The sequence below is a fragment of the Tripterygium wilfordii genome, chromosome 20 (assembly GCF_013401445.1).
Source record: "Tripterygium wilfordii isolate XIE 37 chromosome 20, ASM1340144v1, whole genome shotgun sequence".
NCBI classification, from domain to species: domain Eukaryota; kingdom Viridiplantae; phylum Streptophyta; class Magnoliopsida; order Celastrales; family Celastraceae; genus Tripterygium; species Tripterygium wilfordii.
In genome coordinates this window covers 185,213-203,805 of record NC_052251.1, presented here as the reverse complement: position 1 = coordinate 203,805, position 18,593 = coordinate 185,213, and the positions used below count along the sequence as shown (strand labels likewise).

General features: G+C 38.1%; 4 protein-coding genes across 6 annotated transcripts; 2 read left to right on the top strand and 2 right to left on the bottom strand.

Moving 5' to 3' along the window:
• Positions 1-1,526: 1,526 nt before the first annotated feature.
• On the top strand, positions 1,527-3,034 carry LOC119986613 (FCS-Like Zinc finger 2-like). The gene is made up of 2 exons (XM_038831250.1): positions 1,527-2,039; positions 2,412-3,034. Exons 1-2 carry the CDS (start codon positions 1,738-1,740, stop codon positions 2,593-2,595), a joined length of 486 nt encoding a protein of 161 aa, XP_038687178.1. The 5' UTR covers positions 1,527-1,737; the 3' UTR covers positions 2,596-3,034.
• Positions 3,035-6,904: 3,870 nt separating this feature from the next.
• Positions 6,905-9,973, top strand: LOC119986561 (beta-amylase 3, chloroplastic-like). Its single transcript, XM_038831170.1, has 4 exons — positions 6,905-7,510; positions 7,865-8,075; positions 8,338-8,448; positions 8,734-9,973. The coding sequence occupies exons 1-4, from the start codon at positions 6,984-6,986 to the stop codon at positions 9,523-9,525; spliced, it is 1,641 nt and encodes a 546-aa protein (XP_038687098.1). The 5' UTR covers positions 6,905-6,983; the 3' UTR covers positions 9,526-9,973.
• A 497-nt stretch (positions 9,974-10,470) lies between these two features.
• Positions 10,471-11,868, bottom strand: LOC119987378. The gene is made up of 2 exons (XM_038832268.1): positions 11,540-11,868; positions 10,471-11,425 (listed from the first exon to the last, which is right to left on the bottom strand). The coding sequence occupies exons 1-2, from the start codon at positions 11,743-11,745 to the stop codon at positions 11,179-11,181; spliced, it is 453 nt and encodes a 150-aa protein (XP_038688196.1). The 5' UTR covers positions 11,746-11,868; the 3' UTR covers positions 10,471-11,178.
• Positions 11,869-14,133: 2,265 nt separating this feature from the next.
• On the bottom strand, positions 14,134-17,427 carry LOC119987547 (probable serine/threonine-protein kinase PBL19). Of its 3 annotated transcripts, none has more exons than XM_038832483.1 (5): positions 17,290-17,427; positions 16,481-16,882; positions 15,477-15,737; positions 15,193-15,315; positions 14,134-14,927 (listed from the first exon to the last, which is right to left on the bottom strand). In XM_038832483.1, exons 2-5 carry the CDS (start codon positions 16,826-16,828, stop codon positions 14,490-14,492), a joined length of 1,170 nt encoding a protein of 389 aa, XP_038688411.1. In that variant the 5' UTR covers positions 16,829-16,882; positions 17,290-17,427; the 3' UTR covers positions 14,134-14,489. The 3 variants fall into 3 exon arrangements, with proteins under 3 accessions (XP_038688411.1, XP_038688412.1, XP_038688410.1); XM_038832484.1 differs by lacking the exon at positions 17,290-17,427 and having other exon boundaries at positions 14,134-14,379; positions 14,499-14,927; positions 16,481-17,283; XM_038832482.1 differs by lacking the exon at positions 17,290-17,427 and adding an exon at positions 16,995-17,283.
• Between the last annotated feature and the right edge of the window lie 1,166 nt (positions 17,428-18,593).

Genomic DNA, 18,593 nt, shown 5'->3' with positions numbered 1-18,593 from the left:
GGGCCCCACGATTTCCTCATTTGTTGGGGCCCACAGCTGGAAATGAGAATGAATGGTTGAGTTGTGTCAAAGATGACGACGGATTGAGCTCTCGATAGTCTATATACTCGCAACTTTTTTAAACTCAAACACATTAAGATATTATCTATTCTGTGTCGAAGATCTTATCAATTTATTCATTCAAGCCCAACATCTTCGCTTAAGCCTAAAAAATAAGTCTTAATGTGTTAGATTGTAAATTCTCCTTATTTATTATCACTCCTCCCTTAATTTTTCCAACGCACAGTGGGTGTGAGAACTGAGAAGCGAAGCCCATGGGTTTTGGAATGGAGGGACTCGACACTGACTTCCACTAATACCCCAACACCGTGGATACTACGATACTGACTTGCACTAATATTGTCTTGATTTCTCTAGTACCTTTCCATTGACATTACTAATAAAATTGAAAGAAACTTGTGCAATACAATAATGGATCAATGGAGGACCACAGATGAACAAGTAGGCTATGATTTTGAATTCATTAACTATATGTTTTTATTAGTCTTTCTAATATTGTACTAGAAGATGTTGTTAAATCCGTTCTGTCCAAGCAAGGTAACACAAGAACCAATTAACATGATAATATTAAAAATACTCCTTCAATGAGATTCAAACACATGTCATTTCACATATAGAAGAAGAGGAGATGGGGCTGGGGAGCATCTCCGATCACCAAGATGTCACATATGCATGTACTTCTTGGTATGGCTTGACTAATATGACATCGGGAACCCTAAGGGACCAAAACACATTGGGTTATCAAGGAGCACTCATCACCGATCAAGAAGAAAGATCTACAAGGGATTCACCCCCATAAATATCGTTAGCAATTTGAGGAATCAATCATTCGAAATTCATATAATGGTTCCTCTATTCAGATAAATCTCTCTCACTTATTCACTATTCCTTACTAACTAAAGAGAGCCTTAAATACTGAGTTATTTATCTCACTAGCCTTAGTGCATACAATCGAACTTGAGTTTTGGAGCGTCCCCTTGAGGTGCATACTATCTTAATTTTTAGTCTGATCAATTGAGAGGCTTGCAAAATCAAACAATCGATTATCGAACAGTAGAGAAACCGGTATGATTTTGCCCGTTATCAGAATCAAAGGAAAGTTCAGGAAAAAAGTTTGAAGAGTCGAGGAACCAATCGACTGATCGGGTGTGTTCGTTACGAGAACGCGCGATGTACGAGCGTGGGACCTTCTTTGCTCAAAAATATTGACGTTATATCTTCGAAAGAGAGAAGATCATGTGCGGTTAGGTGGGTAGTGGGGTCCATATACCAGAATCTTAATTCCCTCTTTCTTCCTTCATTTCAATTAAACAACCAAAATGCCATTCTGAAGAATATCCCACATTCCCACTCTTTTACCGTTTGGTTATCTTCGCAAATTTTCCCAAATAGCGAGGCTAATTTGGTAATGTAGTTTAACTGAATGTCATATGAATATGAATTTGGGTTTCTAGGTGGTGCAGGTATCGCTTAGAGCCAATGGATTCACTCACACGGCTTCTTCAATTCTACCGTTGTTTATAGATTCTCTCTCTGAATCTCTCTCTCTCTCTCATTTTCAAGGGGGTTGAACAAGTTTTGCTATAAAATTCTTCGTCATTTTTCGCAAACCCATCTCTCTGTAAGTGAAACCCATCTCTCAAATCTTTCCAGAAAAAAGTTCCCATCTTTAAGGAAATGGACTCTTGTTCAGGTACAAGGAAGACTTGTTTTATAGAGGAAGATGATGGTTTGGCTTCATTAGCAGATGTGGAAACTGGGTATTCCGGGAAGACTCAGCGTCCTTTCTTTTCGAGGTCAATCTGTTACTCAAGGAGCAGTAGTTTAAGGAATTTGACACCGGTGTCGTCGACGGTGTCCTCTCCAAGATCTGTGAGGTTTTATGATGCTAGATTCGAAGATAATCAACCCCATTTCTTGGAAGCTTGTTTTCTTTGCAAGAAACCTCTTGGAGGCAACCGAGATATCTTCATGTACAGGTTAGCCAAAAAGATCTCCAACTTTTAATTTAATTTTTTTTTTCACCGTGATTAGTTTTTTTAGCTTCAGTGTCAATTAACCATGTGCAATGGTGTGAAGTACTACGTCAATTCCATCTGAACTTGTAAATTGTTTCCTGTATTTGGCACAACAGAACACTAATTGTGGGTGTATTGTTTCTTATTAAGACCTGGGAGTTATTTACTATTAGTTTCTCTCAAAAACTCAAAAGAAAGGCTTCTGGTTTTAATTGAATCTTTAGAGGTAGATGTGATTAATGAGAATTATTCTTCAGTAGTTTTATTTCATGTGGTGATGATTCGTGATGTGGTGATTAATTGGATACTTGTGTTTGATTGTAATTGTTGCAGAGGGGACACACCATTCTGTAGTGAAGAGTGCAGACAAGAACACATAGAGATAGATGAAGCCAAAGAGAAGTGGAATCTTTCATCATCAATGAAAGCTTTGAGAAAGAAAGACCAGAAGAAATCCTCTTCTCCAACTAAAGCCCAGAACCACCCCTTCCGTACAGGCACTGTTGCAGCTGCTTAAATCAAGTTCATAATATTAATAACCAATACCCCTCCCACACCCAAAAAAAGAAAAAGGAAAAAGATACAAAGTAAGAAGAGAATTACACCTTATATAACTTATAGAAAGTTGTATAGTTTTGAAGGGAAGTGCTCAAGTAGTGGGAGGAGATTATGAGGAGTCAGAAGACCCAATTTCTGTTTTGTTTTGGGTTGGTTGGCCTTTCTTTAACTCACTGTGAATGTTATATGTGAGGGGGAAAAAAAAAGCTTGTCTTGGAGATCTACTCAACTCTTTCTGTGATGGTGGTTGGGTCTGCTTTTTATTTGTTTCTGATGATATATAAATCAGCTTTTCTGGGTAAAGATTTTGTGGGGAGTTTTTATTTGGTTTGTTTTGATTATGTGATATGTAAAAGCTATAATGTTTCAATGAAGAATGATGGTAGTTAAATTTCTCACTTTGCAGCTTTTGTTGCCTTCATTTCTATTGATTGTGGCGTCTTTTAGTCATGCAAGAGTTGGTGGGAAACATGAGGAGACTTTATGGTGATTGTGAGGAAGCTTTAGACTCTGGTATCATAGTGGGTGCAGTTGAAGAATTTGAACTTCTTTAGCATTAATTTACTTTTAATTTTCACCCTATTTGGTAATCAAGGAAGCTGAGGAAGTTGCTTAGCACCTGACATTGACAAGAAGGTGTTGCATCCGAATTGAAGCAATTTCTCAAACGGCCATTTGCATGAATTGTGTGTGAGGGGGTGAACTTTCACCTAACCTGAATTTGTTAGTAAGAATATGCATAGCTTAAAACATGTTAGCTGGTATGACAGAGCTCATGAATTTTAGGTTAATTTCAAGAAATCAGGTGGTGTTAAGTAGTTTTATAGATAGGTAAAATGGAAAGTGAAATGAAAGCTAATTCGTTAAATATTGCCAACCAAAAAAAACAAACATAATTGTTCACAGACCCGGGGAGGAGATGATGGGCTGGGTTTGGGCCTGTTTATCTAAGTAACTGGGCCTTGAAAAAATTATGGGCTATTATTTGCAGTCCTGTTCAACTGTGTCCATACCCAGTCAACCCATTCGAAGAGAGAACAGTTTCTCTTCTCGAATAGAATAGAACATATATAAAATGCATTCCCATTGGCCATTGTTGATTTTTTCCCCCTCCCTTTTGGTGAGTCGAACGTGCAATGTTTACTTTTGGAATGGGCTTCAATTCAAGCCTCTTGTGACTCATGTGAGGCTCAAAAATCTGACTATTTTTTTTTGGCCTTTCATTTCTGTAATTTTTGTTGTTAGTCAGCATAGATACGTAGATTCAGAACTTGCTAAGTTGCTATACCTCGAATATTCAAGATAATATTAAATAATGACTCATATTAAAAGTATTATCTACTATTTAAAAATTATGAGGAAATGAGAAGTTATGTGAGAGGGGAGAATACAGCCGCAAACCCCGAGGACGTAGACACATTGTTGAACCTCGTAAATCATGTATTTTTCTTCTGTCTTTCTCTTTTCGATTGCTTCTCTGTATTATTCTATAATCTTTAATTGTTTGTGAGAGAACATGTTTTGCAACATATAAGAGGTTCCATACTAAAAGAGGACACATTAGCGAAAGTTGAGCTATGCTAGAAGCCAATTCAATTGGTTTATATTTGAGACAAATAATCGAAGCAGCAGAAGTCTCATTGCATCACCATATTGTACAAGTTCACATTATAAATTGAAAAAACAGACGTGTTTGCAAAAGTCTGATTCTAACTAATATGGAATAGGAACCAGGTGAAAGGATTTTTGTTTATTTCGTGGTAATATATCATATAGTATGCTTCCTGTAGATGCCCGAATCTATAATCGTTGAATAGTCAACATAATTTATCTTGAGCCTTCTACAACGGAGTCTTGTGGAACAAAATGAGATTGAGAGTGAAAGACTTAGGCACCGTGGGGTACTTGCCAAAGAACCTCCGACGATCAAGTCAATTAATCGAAAAGAGGTTGACCAAAGCAAGTATGTAAGAATCGTAAAGTACGGATGCTGATATGAAAAATGATGGAACGAGATAAGATTTGGGATGCAAGAGACCTGAAGGTGGGCTCAAGGCTCAAGAAGGTCAAAGCTTCGACTATATGGGTATTAGAATGAACGTGCCTCTTTCGGAGAAAGAGTGAGGCTTTTATAATAGAGTTGCTTGTTGACCAAGGCTGGCACTGGAGGTACAAGAGACATGTCGCAAGTGGTTATGGGAAGGTGGTGTCGAGTGTAAGGGCACGTGGCTTATTTTGGTTGGTCAAGGAAGAGATGACATAGAGGTTAGGTTGCTCAGTGTCGGATAGTGGCTACAGGTCTTCTGACATAGCATGCTAGGCTAGGCTATACGATTTGTTGGGGTTAGGTTCGACAATGATCTCAGACGACCGTTGCCTTGGGGCGGCCAACTCAGGACATGAGATTGGGGTTCAGTTGTACGATCGATATGATGTAGGACATATGCATGTATGGATATGGTCTCGGACGCATACTTGAGGTGAACATGGTCTCTGTCCATTGACAATTGATGGCGTTGAATGTCTCTGACTGGAGTGTCCATGGATGGGCCATCCAAGGGTGTTGGCACCCCTTCATGGGCTGCTGAGGGCGTTGGATGTCCTTAGCTTGGGCACCCCTTCATGGGCCGTCGTCCAACATGAGGAATGTTGACTGAGTTGGTTTGATCGACATGTGTCATGTTAACTGACATTTGACCTGATTGATTGGATCGTTGAATGACAAGTAGGTTAAGACGATTTTTGGCCACTACACTCCTCAACGGATATACAAATTTATCTTTAACACAAACAAGTCCAATAAGGAATGAAAATGATGATGAGAAGCTCGTCTAAATATTTCGCGTACCTTAAAATAAAACATCAAAAATATCTAATAAAAGAAGATAACTTCGCTAAAAAAGATATTTGGTGCGCCGAAAGTGTAATCTGTGGAATCCAAAAGCGGCACGGCAGATTTAGACGCACCGACCAGTCACAACCATACAATCCCACAACAATTCTCCATAATAGAATAACCTACCATTTTATCCCGCAAAGCAGAAATATCTCCCAGTAATTAATTACGCAAATTTCTCACACAAACAGGGTCTTGATCGGTGCTAAGACAAGTTTTGCGGCATATGAATGGACACGTTGCACCAATTAGAGCCACTAGCGTAAACGTATGATTGCCACACACGAAGACAACTCCAGCTTCAACAACTTGCCCAAAAAGGCTCAACACGGGAACACTTGCCTCCTCCCAATTCAGCCTCTTATCAACACCTTTGACAATGTGACTGAAGAAGAAGAAAACACTACTGATAGTAACACCTACCTCGTCTTTCCTTGATTGACTATATATTAGCCGTTCACTATATATTGCCTTTCTTTTCCTTCCATTTACTCTTTTTTCTTGGCAGGTGTGAATACTCCTTTTTTCTTGGCAGGTGTTAATCAACATTCCATGAATCGCACAAACTGCAAAATAGTTCTTACGGGGGGGTCACACATCACATCATAACGAACTTTCTATTCCCTTCATGCTTTCACTATTCCATTCATTCCCTTTCAAAAGGTATTGTGTCCACCCTTACCAGTCCTCTACCCCACTCATGGGTCCAGAACGGAGAGAATTGAAGCGATAAGGTATAATATAGACCACAATTGAGAAAAATATTACTGCAATTGGAAAGAAAGCCTGATAGTTAGGCGGCCAACTGACTACCAAGTATAAAATAGACCCTGCTAGAACAAAAGCAAGCTATCATTATCTGCTGTAGTTTCAGTTAAATAAATACAGAACCCACGCATAGTTCTCAAACCGACTTGCAATTAGGCAACTAATAACGAAAGTTAATGTAATAATGAAATTCAAAACTACATACCAACTTCAGACTTCAACAATACACTTGAGAGAGTAGTTATAGTAACAAAATAGACTATTATCAGCCATAACAGCAAGTAAAAATCATTGTTCAAATCTTTATCTAGGACAAGTAAACTATGTAACAGTAGAGTTATTCGAAAATCACTCACGATATTTCACCGTCGGGCACAAGTGCAAAAGGAATTAAACTGTATGAAAATAGATATATGCATGCAATCAATGAAAAATTGAGTCGGATAACCATAACTGGGACCTATTTTCATTTTTGGTAAGATAAGAATTGCTAACGTACGTGTAACCATGGGACACCAAAAATGACTTTGAAAATGGTGAGCTGGACTAGTTCTGATCTTTTGCACCTGTTCTCTTTTAAACTAGAGCCCACAAAATTGTCTTCTTCGTAGAAATATACCTAAATTTCTTTTATAAATGAAGGCACAACATCTTCATTATTCCTGCATCTCTTTTCCAGAAACATGACTTTAATATTGCGTTTTTCTACTTCCTTAATCCACCATTTAAATGACACCAACAGCCTCAAAAGCCCATATCAATTCTCAGGCACCATTTGCTGCGCACAGATCAAACCATCATGCCATCTCAGAACAAAGACTTCAATGCCAGAACGGCTCTCTTATGAGAGAACCTTGACCATGGAAGGGAGAACTGAAAAATGGGAGAAGCTCCACAGCTTATCAGGTGCTCATAGTAGCAACGACTCTAGGGTGCCCATATTTGTCATGCTGCCACTTGACACAGTAACACTCAGCGGGCATTTGAATAGGCCTCAGGCAATGAATGCTAGCTTGATGGCCCTGAAGAGTGCAGGAGTTGAAGGAGTTATGGTAGATGCCTGGTGGGGTTTGGTGGAGAAAGATGGACCTCTAAAGTATAACTGGGAAGGGTATGCTGAGCTTGTGAGGATGGTGCAAAAACATGGATTGAAGCTCCAAGTCGTCATGTCCTTTCATCAATGCGGAGGAAATGTAGGAGACTCTTGTAGGTATGAATTGGAACCAAGTAAAGTTTTTGTATTTTGATAATTTTATTTGATGGTATGCTGCAGGTCAGTGAATTATATGATATTTGTTTTAATTTAGATACTTATATTCTACTTTTGGAGAGATGACTCACTTTTTTTTTACACATCTCTATACATAAGATATATAGCTCTAATGAATCAGTAATGATCTAGTCCTCTTTTGTTTCTTTTCACACATTTTATCTACAATATGTCATATAATTAAGGAGGTAAATATCTCATTATTTCATGTTACCAAAAAGCTTAGAACCTTCATAGTAGACAATAGACATGCAGTTGGAGATTTTCATAACATTTTTCTTCTTGAATGTGAAGCATTCCCCTTCCTCCATGGGTACTCGAAGAGATCAGCATGAATCCTGACCTCGTCTACACAGACAGATCAGGCCGGAGGAATCCTGAGTATATATCCTTGGGTTGTGACGCATTACCAGTACTAAGAGGAAGAACACCAATCCAGGTGTACAGTGATTACATGAAGAGCTTCCGTAAGAGATTCAGAGATTATTTAGGACAAGTTATCGAGGTAATTGCATCTCAAACACACAACTTAGTGATACTATATTTTAGAGATAGGTAGTGAGGAGAAACTTTTACCTCTTACCAAATTATTGTACCAAAAGAAACAAAAAGGAGAAGTAAATCCCGTTTCAATGGGGGACCAGACCACTAACCGTTTGAAACACATTAAATATCACAAGTCAATACCGGTGGATGATAACACATTTCACATTAATCCCTTTCTTATTTTCTACTGTGTAGAAACTCATATCCAAATTCTGTTGCAGGAAATTCAAGTGGGGACAGGTCCTTGTGGAGAGTTGAGATACCCAGCGTATCAAGAAACCTATGGTACATGGAAGTTTCCCGGAATAGGAGAGTTTCAATGCTATGACAAGGTGAACTTTGCAACCTAAACATCATGCATGTTGTCAAGAATAGTAGCCTATCAAATTCTTCCACCAAGAATTACTAATTTATCAGGGGCCAAATTCTGTAGATCAATAATCGTAGCAAAACCCGTTGGGGGAGGGGATTTGGGGACAAGAATTATAGCAACAGAAATGTTAGAGGGTAGCAAGTTATTATATATAACAAAGAACAAGGTATAAAAATCACTTTCTTTCAATTCAGAGAACTTTATTGTTAAACAAGCCTTTTCTTCTTCTTCTTCTTTTAAACAGTACATGAGAGCTTCACTGGAAGCATCAGCAGAGGCAAAGGGAAAGAAAGACTGGGGAAGAAGTGGACCCCATGATTCAGGCCAATACAAACAATTCCCAGAGGAGACTGGATTTTTCCAGAGAGATGGAACATGGAAAACTGAGTATGGACAGTTCTTCCTAGAATGGTACTCCAGGAAGCTCCTAGAGCATGGTGATCTAATCCTAGCTGCGGCTAAAGGATTATTTCAGGGAACAGGAGCAAAACTCTCCGGGAAAGTAGCAGGTATTCACTGGCATTACAGAACAAGATCGCATGCAGCAGAATTGACTGCTGGATACTATAATACAAGATACAGAGATGGTTACCTACAAATTGCACAGATGTTTAGTAAACATAGAATCATATTCAACTTCACCTGCATGGAAATGAGAGATGGAGAGCAGCCTGAGTATGCAAATTGCTCACCAGAAGAACTAGTTCAGCAAGTAAAGAAGGCAACAAAGACTGCTGGAGTAGAACTTGCTGGGGAAAACGCACTGGAGAGGTATGATACAGGTGCTTTTAAACAAGTTTTGGCCACAAGTAGGTCAGATTCTGGCAATAGATTGAGTGCATTTACATATCTAAGAATGAATAAAAAGCTGTTTGACGCAAACAACTGGCGGCACTTAGTGGAATTTGTTAGAAGCATGTCAGAAGGTGGTAACAACCAAAGGCTGGCAGAGGACGATACACGCAGAACTAACCTGTATATTGGCTTTATCAAAGACAACAAGATGAAGATCAGCAAGGAAGCTTCTCTGGTGTAGAGTAGCAAATGCATGTACATGAAAACAGTGCATTTTTAGTGTATTATAGACGAGTGATATAGAAGTAAATAAGGCTCTTTACTTGTTGCCACTGAAGTTGGAGTTAATTACAGGTTTTACCAGCGAGTAGAAATAATTTTAGCTGGCCTTGAAGTGCTTGGATTTTGTTGGCCTGGGTTGGAGCAGCTTTGGAGCAACGTTGTTCGAAATCGATGAAATTTGACCGTTTGAAGCTAAACGACGTTCTGAACAGAACTTGGCACAGTTGGACCAAGGCCCCACCATAGTTTTGTCAAATTCTATCATTTCGGACCTCAAATGGGCATTTTTATGTTTTTAGGGATAATTTTGCATTTTACGTTTTAGCTCCTATTAGGGTTGTATCATCTTTTCATTCTATCAATATATAAGGAAACCCTAGAGAGTTTCTCTCAAGTTTCGGGTGGATTCCCGTGTTCTTTACATCAAACTGTTGGTTTGATTTGTGTTTTCTTTTTTCTTTATTGATCTACATGCATGATAGAAGGAACAGGTTAATACAGAACGTATATATATACACAACATATATCGGACAAGCTATCATAGTATCATAGACTGAAAGAATCGAAAAAACAGACATATTACTGTCCCCATACCATCTATTATGACATCGAAGCTAATATTCTTTCAATAAATTGGCTCGTAAAATTTGATAGCGCGCTCTAATTCTTGAAAGATATTGATTAAATATGTTGAAAAGCATTCCATAATCAGTCTATCCATGCACGCTAAAAGTTTCAAAAAAATAATAATACAGTAATACAATATATATAAAGAGGCAAAGTCAAAATATTGAATAGCTGGGCACAACACGATTCACTTGCATAGTTGCATTGGGTGCAGCATAAAGGAAAGATATCATCGCTGAAAAGACGTCCCTTAATTAAGTATACAAAATAAAAATAGAGCATTCAAAATAACCGTTATCCTTTCATCGTGAGTCCATATCACATAAATTCTTTAGAAATAACAAAACCACATCAGAGATGTTGCACATCCCACGTTGCCTGGTAGCAAAGAAGCAAGTTCAACTAAACAATCTTTTTTCTGGAAGATCTCTCACATGTACTAAAAGATAAAATTGAGACAAAATAATAATGAAGGAAATTTTAATGATTCTTGCTACATAATACACGCTAAACACAAGCCATCTTATATGGACTCCAACCTCAACAAGCTTTAGCACTATACAGGACTCTTGACTCTTATCTCATGTGATAGAGTTTGTTCATCAATCACGGTAGTCTTTGAACTGCCCAAAGATGTGAATAATTAAAGGAAAGGATTGTTGTCTGTTAGCAAAAGATAATAAGAGCAACTTCAGGAAACCTTCAGTTGTGATATTGATAAGCACAAAACCCTTGGATGTCTTTGTCTTGAACAAGCCTCACCTAACCAGCCGGTTACTCAACATACTCCAAACTAACCTTTCCTTATCTCTCCATATAGTTGACGTCCAACATGCTTGATTTGATCATGTGAGGATACACCACACCTTATCTCTCCATAGAAACTTCTCACAAGATTGACATTGAATTTGGACATCTGACTTAGCTTGTTGTCTTTTACTAAATGATCGACACCAATTTGCGTTCAGTTCGGTGCTTACCGTATTTAGCAAATGCACTTCCATGTGGAAGGCAATCCCCACCAATACCATGCACGGAAAACCAATATCGAACCGTCTAGTTTTGCACCACAATATAGTAACATACAGTATCCCAAAAAAGAGAGAGAATAAATTACCACAGAATCGAGCACAATTTGAAGGTTGCGAGGAGGCGGAGTTCCCACGGCGAAGATCTTCAACCAGATCTCCGAGCTCTTTTCGGAGGACTCTCTACCGATCACGAAGCCGTACCTGAAGAAACAGAGCGCAGATTGCTCGGAATAGTGAATTACTTGGGAAGAACAAATGCGACTGCGAGAGAAAAGGGGAAGTTAGCCGGGAAAGTGAAGAAACTGAAGGAATTACCAGAACGAAACGCCAGAGAAGACTCCTGCAAATGCAATTGTTTGAATCAGAGTGATTGATTTCGTCATTCCTTTCAGTCGGATTGAAATGGGAGCGCAATTGAAACGAAATCGCGTTTTGAGAGTTTTTATACTTCTATTTCCCTCCCACTTCACCAGGAACGGCGTCGTATCATTCAACCTTTGTCTTTGTGAGGTCTTTTGCATGTTTTGTGGTGCATGTTTGTATTGTATGTTTTGTATATCATGTTAGTTGTGCTATGGGTTTAGTGTATATAAATCACTGAAAGATATATCCGTTTGCAATTAGGTCATTTAGAGAAAAAAATTTCATATTGGGTCACTCATCAATTTTAAGCGAGTCCAATTCTGACCACTTGATCGTCGAAACTTGTTGACATGTTCGATTACTGCCTATGTAGACCAAAATGACGTGGAATTTTTTATAAAAAAATCTTACTTTTTTTTTTTGAAATATAAAATTATAAAAAAAGTAGGAAATGTATATGAAACCTTATGTTTTGACAGAATATTTATTTTCAAATAAGTCATTAAAATTTATGTTTGTGAAACAAATTGTCACAGAATATACCTATTATGTATTTCATATATGTAAATCCAGAAAATCAGACACAATATAATACTGAAGCACCAGGTACTAATCCATCAACATCATCCAAAAGACATGAAAAGTAAACTTACACATCATCTAAAATACATAAGGAATATACTTCTAAAGCATCCAAAAGACCGCCAAAAGACATACAAAATGAGATCCAAAGATAGCCAATGCTCCTTAATTTCTATCACCATTTGTGCAAATTGAGATGCTTGTAGGATTGAGGCAACTCTGGTTGATGATGTTGCAACACCAAGAATCTCACTTGTTAAGTTGGATCCTACTCTCATTGGCATAGAGCACCCCTCCTTCGTATCCCACCTCTTCTGGTCACACCACCTCCTCTTGATCCACCTTTTCTAACACCACCTCCTCTTGATACACCACCTCTAACACCACTTCTAACAAGCCTTGTTCTTGTAGCTATAGAGGTACTCATTCAAGAATTCTTTAGCATAATCACTATCTGAGTCATCCTCCACAACCACCTCAGCCTCATTCTCTTGGTGCCCACCCTCATCCTCTTGCTCATCAGACTCATTCTCCTCTTCATTAGTCTCCACCTCTACATATTGCTCTGAATCAATCAATTCCTCAACCTTAATATCCACATCTATAACGCCTTTAGGATCTAGGACTGGACCATCATAAAATATGAGAACCTCCACAGGGTGCTCAACATATAAATTTACTTGATCTTCGCCTTTGGTACACTCTATCATGTGAAGGACATCCCGGTCATTCCTTAAGGGTTTTAGACCATCCTCAAAACTCTTGTTGGGCAACAAGAAACTACAACCTTCAGACTATTATACCCTACCTCTCTCAGGCATTTCAATATTTCAAATAAGCTAAACAAATCTGAATTGCAATTCTCCCAATATGAAACATCACCTCCAACGTATTCAATTTTTTGTGATACATTATTTTTCACCAATTTACCCCCATGATGTAAGACCATGTCAAAATAAATGGAATCCATGAACCTACAAGAGATGTCATAATACATCAGTAGAGTACCTCGTACATGTGAAAAGCAAAATACCCAACAAAAACCCCAAGAACCAATAGTAGAAATAGCTACCAAAGCTCCAATATTAAATTTGCACCAAAAAAAATCCACCGTAAACCAACAGATCAAGAACAAAGCAACAATCATGGACACAAGACAAGCAATAACTTATCCCTAGATGCAAATAGGGAACAGAAGCAATAATATGTCAGAAAGACTTAACCCAATCGACCTAATCCATAAGAAAGAAAGGTTTAGGTTATACCTTTTAGTTTTGAAACCACTAAAGCCTGCGAGACCTGTGAGTCCTGTGATTATGCCATGGTCGTAAACCCTAAATGAAAGATATACGAGAATGGGAACCACACCGGTGAAGGCGATTGAAGAAATAAGCCTTTCGCACAAAGAGAAAAAGGGTTTAGGAGTATCTGAGATTATGGATGGGGGTGGGTACGTATATCTAATTTCTGTCTTGTTTATTCATTTTTTTTTTCAAAATGAGTTTTTTTATCCACGTCATCACAAATTCCACATCATTTTGGTCCACATAGGCAATAATCGGACATGTCAACAAGTTTTGACGATCAATTGGTCGAAATTGGACCCTCATGACCTAATTGCTTAAAATTGAAACATTAAGTTACCCAATTTAATTTTTTTTTTGATGACCTAATTGCAAACGATGATATCTTTCAATGACCTATATGCACTAAACCCGTTGTGCTCTAGTCAAAGCAAGCACAAGATTTTAAATCCCTTTAAAAGGCTTGTAAATCTTGGGTGTTGTATGACTATGGTGAAAGTGAGCATATGTTGAAGGTGAGAAACTACTCTCATAACTTCTTTGATTTATGTTTATGGTGTCAAGCTGAACTAAAGAAAAACATAAAAGACATGCCTAATGCAAAGAGACTTGTTTTTGGCCGATGATGTTATGCCTACCAAAACTAGCACTGAGAGCAACTCATCACAAGTGTTCTAATGGTATATTTATACTAAAAAGAATTGAGCATTATATCAAATTTTCGACTTTTAAAATGCCATATATATGGAGATTTACAATCCTCTACCGATCTCTTCACATGCCTTCTTTCTTAGTCTTTCCTGACTCCTGTTATTGAACAAGCATTGCTCATTTGAGTTCCGCTGCGTCAGCACCATGTCTTGGACGCCATAAAAGAGATGTTTTGGCCAGTACAAGCAACTAGACCTGTCAGCAAAGGAGAGTAGAGGAGAAGGAAAAAAGAAAACCCAACACATGTTAAGTCAGCAGACAAGTTTTGGTTCATGCTGGCTTTCTTTAAGAGAACAAACATCTCCTTACACGACCTTGATTGGTTTGCGCTGAACAACTCGAGATCCAGGTGATCCAGTGCTTCCATTCAGAGAAGTGTTTCCCACGTCCGAATCTCTTATTGCTTGCTTCAAGCTCTCAATCACCTGATCCATTGATGGCCGTTCCTTTTGATTTTTATTCAAGCAGCAATCTGCCAACTTGGCAATTTTCCGAGCTGCATTGATTGAGTACTGGTTTCTGAGTCTTGGGTCTATTATCATGCTGAATCTTTTACTGTCAGCAGGAAATTGTTTCACCCACTCGAGGAGCTTCTGCTCTAATGTTGGGCGATTTCTTTCCAAAGTACGCCTACCGGTGAGGATTTCGTATAGCACCACACCAAAACTCCATACATCAGAGTGGGTCGAGAGATGGCCGGTTTCTATGTATTCCGGGTCTGCATACCCATATGTCCCAACCACCTGCAACAGAACAACCAATAACTGTCATTGCTAAGACACCTTCACCAGAATGAAATGGAACTTATTGGCAAAACAGAATAATTGCAAAATGACCATAAAATAAAAAAACATGCAAAAAGAGACATTACTTGGCTTCTCACATACATCATTTGGAGCATTAAGCTTTTCAAAACTCACACAAAATGGGGGTTGCCATCGTATATCCATAATTTTCACTGTGGCATCCATGAAATGCACACCAATATGGAATCCACTATTTACTTACCCCTGTCGACACGTGAGTACGGTCACCAGTTGGCCCTTCCCTTGCAAGTCCAAAATCTGAGAGCTTTGGTTTAAAGCCATTATCTAACAGTACATTTGAAGCCTTGAAATCTCGATATATGACCTGTCAGGAAGCAAACAAGAAAACAGGATCGGTTCATATGATCAGCTAAATCATCTCTCTTTTACTTTTACTCTTGTATAATAACTTCTTGGTACAATATGCAGCTGGCAGGCAGAACTGCTGTGTTTTCATATCTATTGAATGTGGATATAAAATGATACCTGGACCTCTAGCCCTGAATGTAAATATGCTAATCCTTGAGCAGCACCAAGGATAATCTCTAATCTCATTTTCCATGGGAGAGTAGGTAAAGCTTGGTTGAAAAGATGATCTTCCAAGCTTTTGTTAGCCATGAATTCATATACCAAAAGCCGCTGGATCCCTCTCTCATTGTCTGCTGAACAATATCCTAGAAGTTTTACAAGGTTTGGGTGGTTAACAATGCCAAGAAACTGAACTTCAGCAAGCCATTCTTTATGACCCTGCATGAGGCGAGAACTTTACCATGAGAAACACATATCAATATGTTGATTAAGATACAGTACAAGTGTACAGCTCATATAACAGCTATAAAATAATGCAAGGGACTGACAACCACACCAAACAAATAAACCATAATTGAGTATGTTTTCAGGAATTGAACTTGTGACCTCTCGTTTGTATCCAACACTGGCAAATACATTCAGCATTACCCTAGTCTATAAATATCTTTCACTTTGTTGCTATATTTTACCAAGAGTTTCAACTTTCTTGCTCATCGGCAATATTATCTTTACTTGCTCTAAGGCATCAAAACCAACAGATTCAATATCCAAATTTGCCACTATCACCAATATAAGATCACTAAGACTAAATAAGGCGACCATCAACCATTTGATAAGTAAAAAGGGATTTCTCCACTCAAACTTTAGGGGCTATTCTTCAACCAACCCATTAAAACGTTGTCTTTTCGATACTAAATTCTGAGAAAGATCCAACACTGTGAAATCCCAGAACCCAGATGTAGCACACCACTGCTTTTGACCCTCAGGTGGTCGGATATGGTTGCATTACATAAACAAAAGGATTTTCTTCAACTTGCAGAACTAATTCACAAAATTTTCAACTGATATCAGCAAAATGTGTCAACCATTGCTAATAACATTTAAATGCTTAATAAACAACAAATATTATTTGACAATAAAGGGTAACCGTGACAATAAACAAAGAGAGCAGAACCTCATACCTGTAGGCTTAGCCTGTTCAGTCTCTTAATGGCAACAATCATAGGATCACCTTTGCCATTAGCAGGCTTAATCTGACCCTTATACACACTACCAAAACCACCTTCTCCAATCTTCAACAATCTGCTAAAACCATTTGTTGCCTCTCTGAGCTCCTGAACAGAGAAAACTCTAAAATTGCGTTCATTCTCTTTGTATAATTCTGGTATGCTCCGTGGAGATGGCAGCGATCTCGCTGATCGAGCCAAAGCTGAATCATTTGATTTACTGGTTTGGTTTTCCAAAGCTGAGGCACTTTGTGTTCCCTTCCTTGCCTTGTGTTTGTCCTTGAATATGAAAAAACACTTCATTCTCCAAGCTTTCAAATTTCAATCCCAGAACCAGAACTCAACTATGGCAAAATCCTGCAACAAACCCCTAAATAAGCTGGTTTTCTTCGAGGAATTTGATCAAGTAGATAGCGAACAAGCTAATACATGTACACGGATTGAAAGGGAGGAAAAAAAAATGAAGGACCTTGAATGTGAAGAAGCCAAACAGGAGAAGAATCAGCACCAGAGGGAAAAAGAATCAAAACAAGCAAATTATGCAAGAATCAAATAAAACAAGAAAACCCAGATACAAATTGGATGAGAGAATCCGTGAAAAGAACAAACCCAGATGAAAAGACAATTTATAAGAATTGACTAGATATTCAACAGGACAAAATTGGGTGTTGTCGCTAAAGAAGAGTATGAACAAGAACCCAAAAACCAAAAGAGAATGGAGAAGCAAAAACTGTTACAAATGCAGAAAAGTAGAGAACACTCACGTTGCAAGTTCTCAGTTTTCACACAGAGAGAGAGAGAGAGAGAGAGAGAGAGAGAGACGAGAAAACTGGCAACTGGCGTGTATGAAACGAAAATAAAACAGATTGAAAAAGACAGATGTAAGAAGACCTGAAGATGATCAGCCCACAAGTTAAAAGACCAAGAAGACTATTCTTCTTTCTTCAAGGTGCATAGCTTCATTTTTCATTATATACATTTGTTTGTTGTTGCTTGCCGTCACAAACATCCGTACAGCGCGTATGGTTACCGTATAAAAATTACTTGTTGACCTTTGATTCTGGGTCTATAAAAGTCTCTGTTAATCCATTTCTTTGATTTTCGAGGAGTCTTCAAACTTTTAAAAGAGAGAAACAAAAAACTCACTTATCTGCATTGAAGTATGTGAAGTCTCAACCATAAATGCGTCAGCTGGAATGTAAGGCTCTGGGGAGAACTGAGAATATGTATGTTCCTTTGGTTTGAAAAATCTGAATTTATGATTTAATATTTCACTCCTTTTGCTCTCAAAACAAGGACAGATTAATAGTAATTAAAAAAGGGTTGTTGTGATTTGCCTGACCCTAAACAATCGGCATCCACACCTTAAAATAACTTCTTGGCCTACCATTACCGGCTACATCAAACAAAGGCAAAGGGTTGGCACTTGGCAGGCCCCATTTGTCCTTCTTGGTCTTTTCAGACATTTCATTTTACTTTATTTCATTTTGTTGGAGATAAAATAAAATTGTCTATGTTGCCCTTTTTATCATGGGTTCATGATGCTTCCGCTATTAAAAATCTCATTTATCTCAAGAAGTTTGCTTTTTTGGTGAGAAACGGAGTATTAGTGGAAGATTTTTTGGCCCTACTTTTACTTTAATTAATCAATCTCTTCTTCAATAGTCTCGAGTCTAGACTTCCTAGAGCCTTTTAATCCCTCTGTGCGTAATAGGTGTAGCCATATTTCTTGTAGAAAAAAGGATTTTCCCAAGTATCACCCCATCAATCAATGACATGTTTTTTTCACACACGTAACTCGCCCTCATAAAAGTGGGACTTCCATTATTGATTTGTTGATTTTATTGGATGTCCCCGATTGCACTACGCATTTGTTGGCTTTGTTTTTAAGGTTTTTGGGTTCTGAATCAAATTTTGACTTAGTTGAAACCATATTTAGACGTGTTTTTTTTTTTTTTTTAAACTTTTGTGAAAAAAGATTCTTACCTAAAAAGTTGAATTTACCAAGATGATGAAACACTTACCCACCGACCCATTTAATTAGCAGTATTAATTCCTCGTTTCTTCT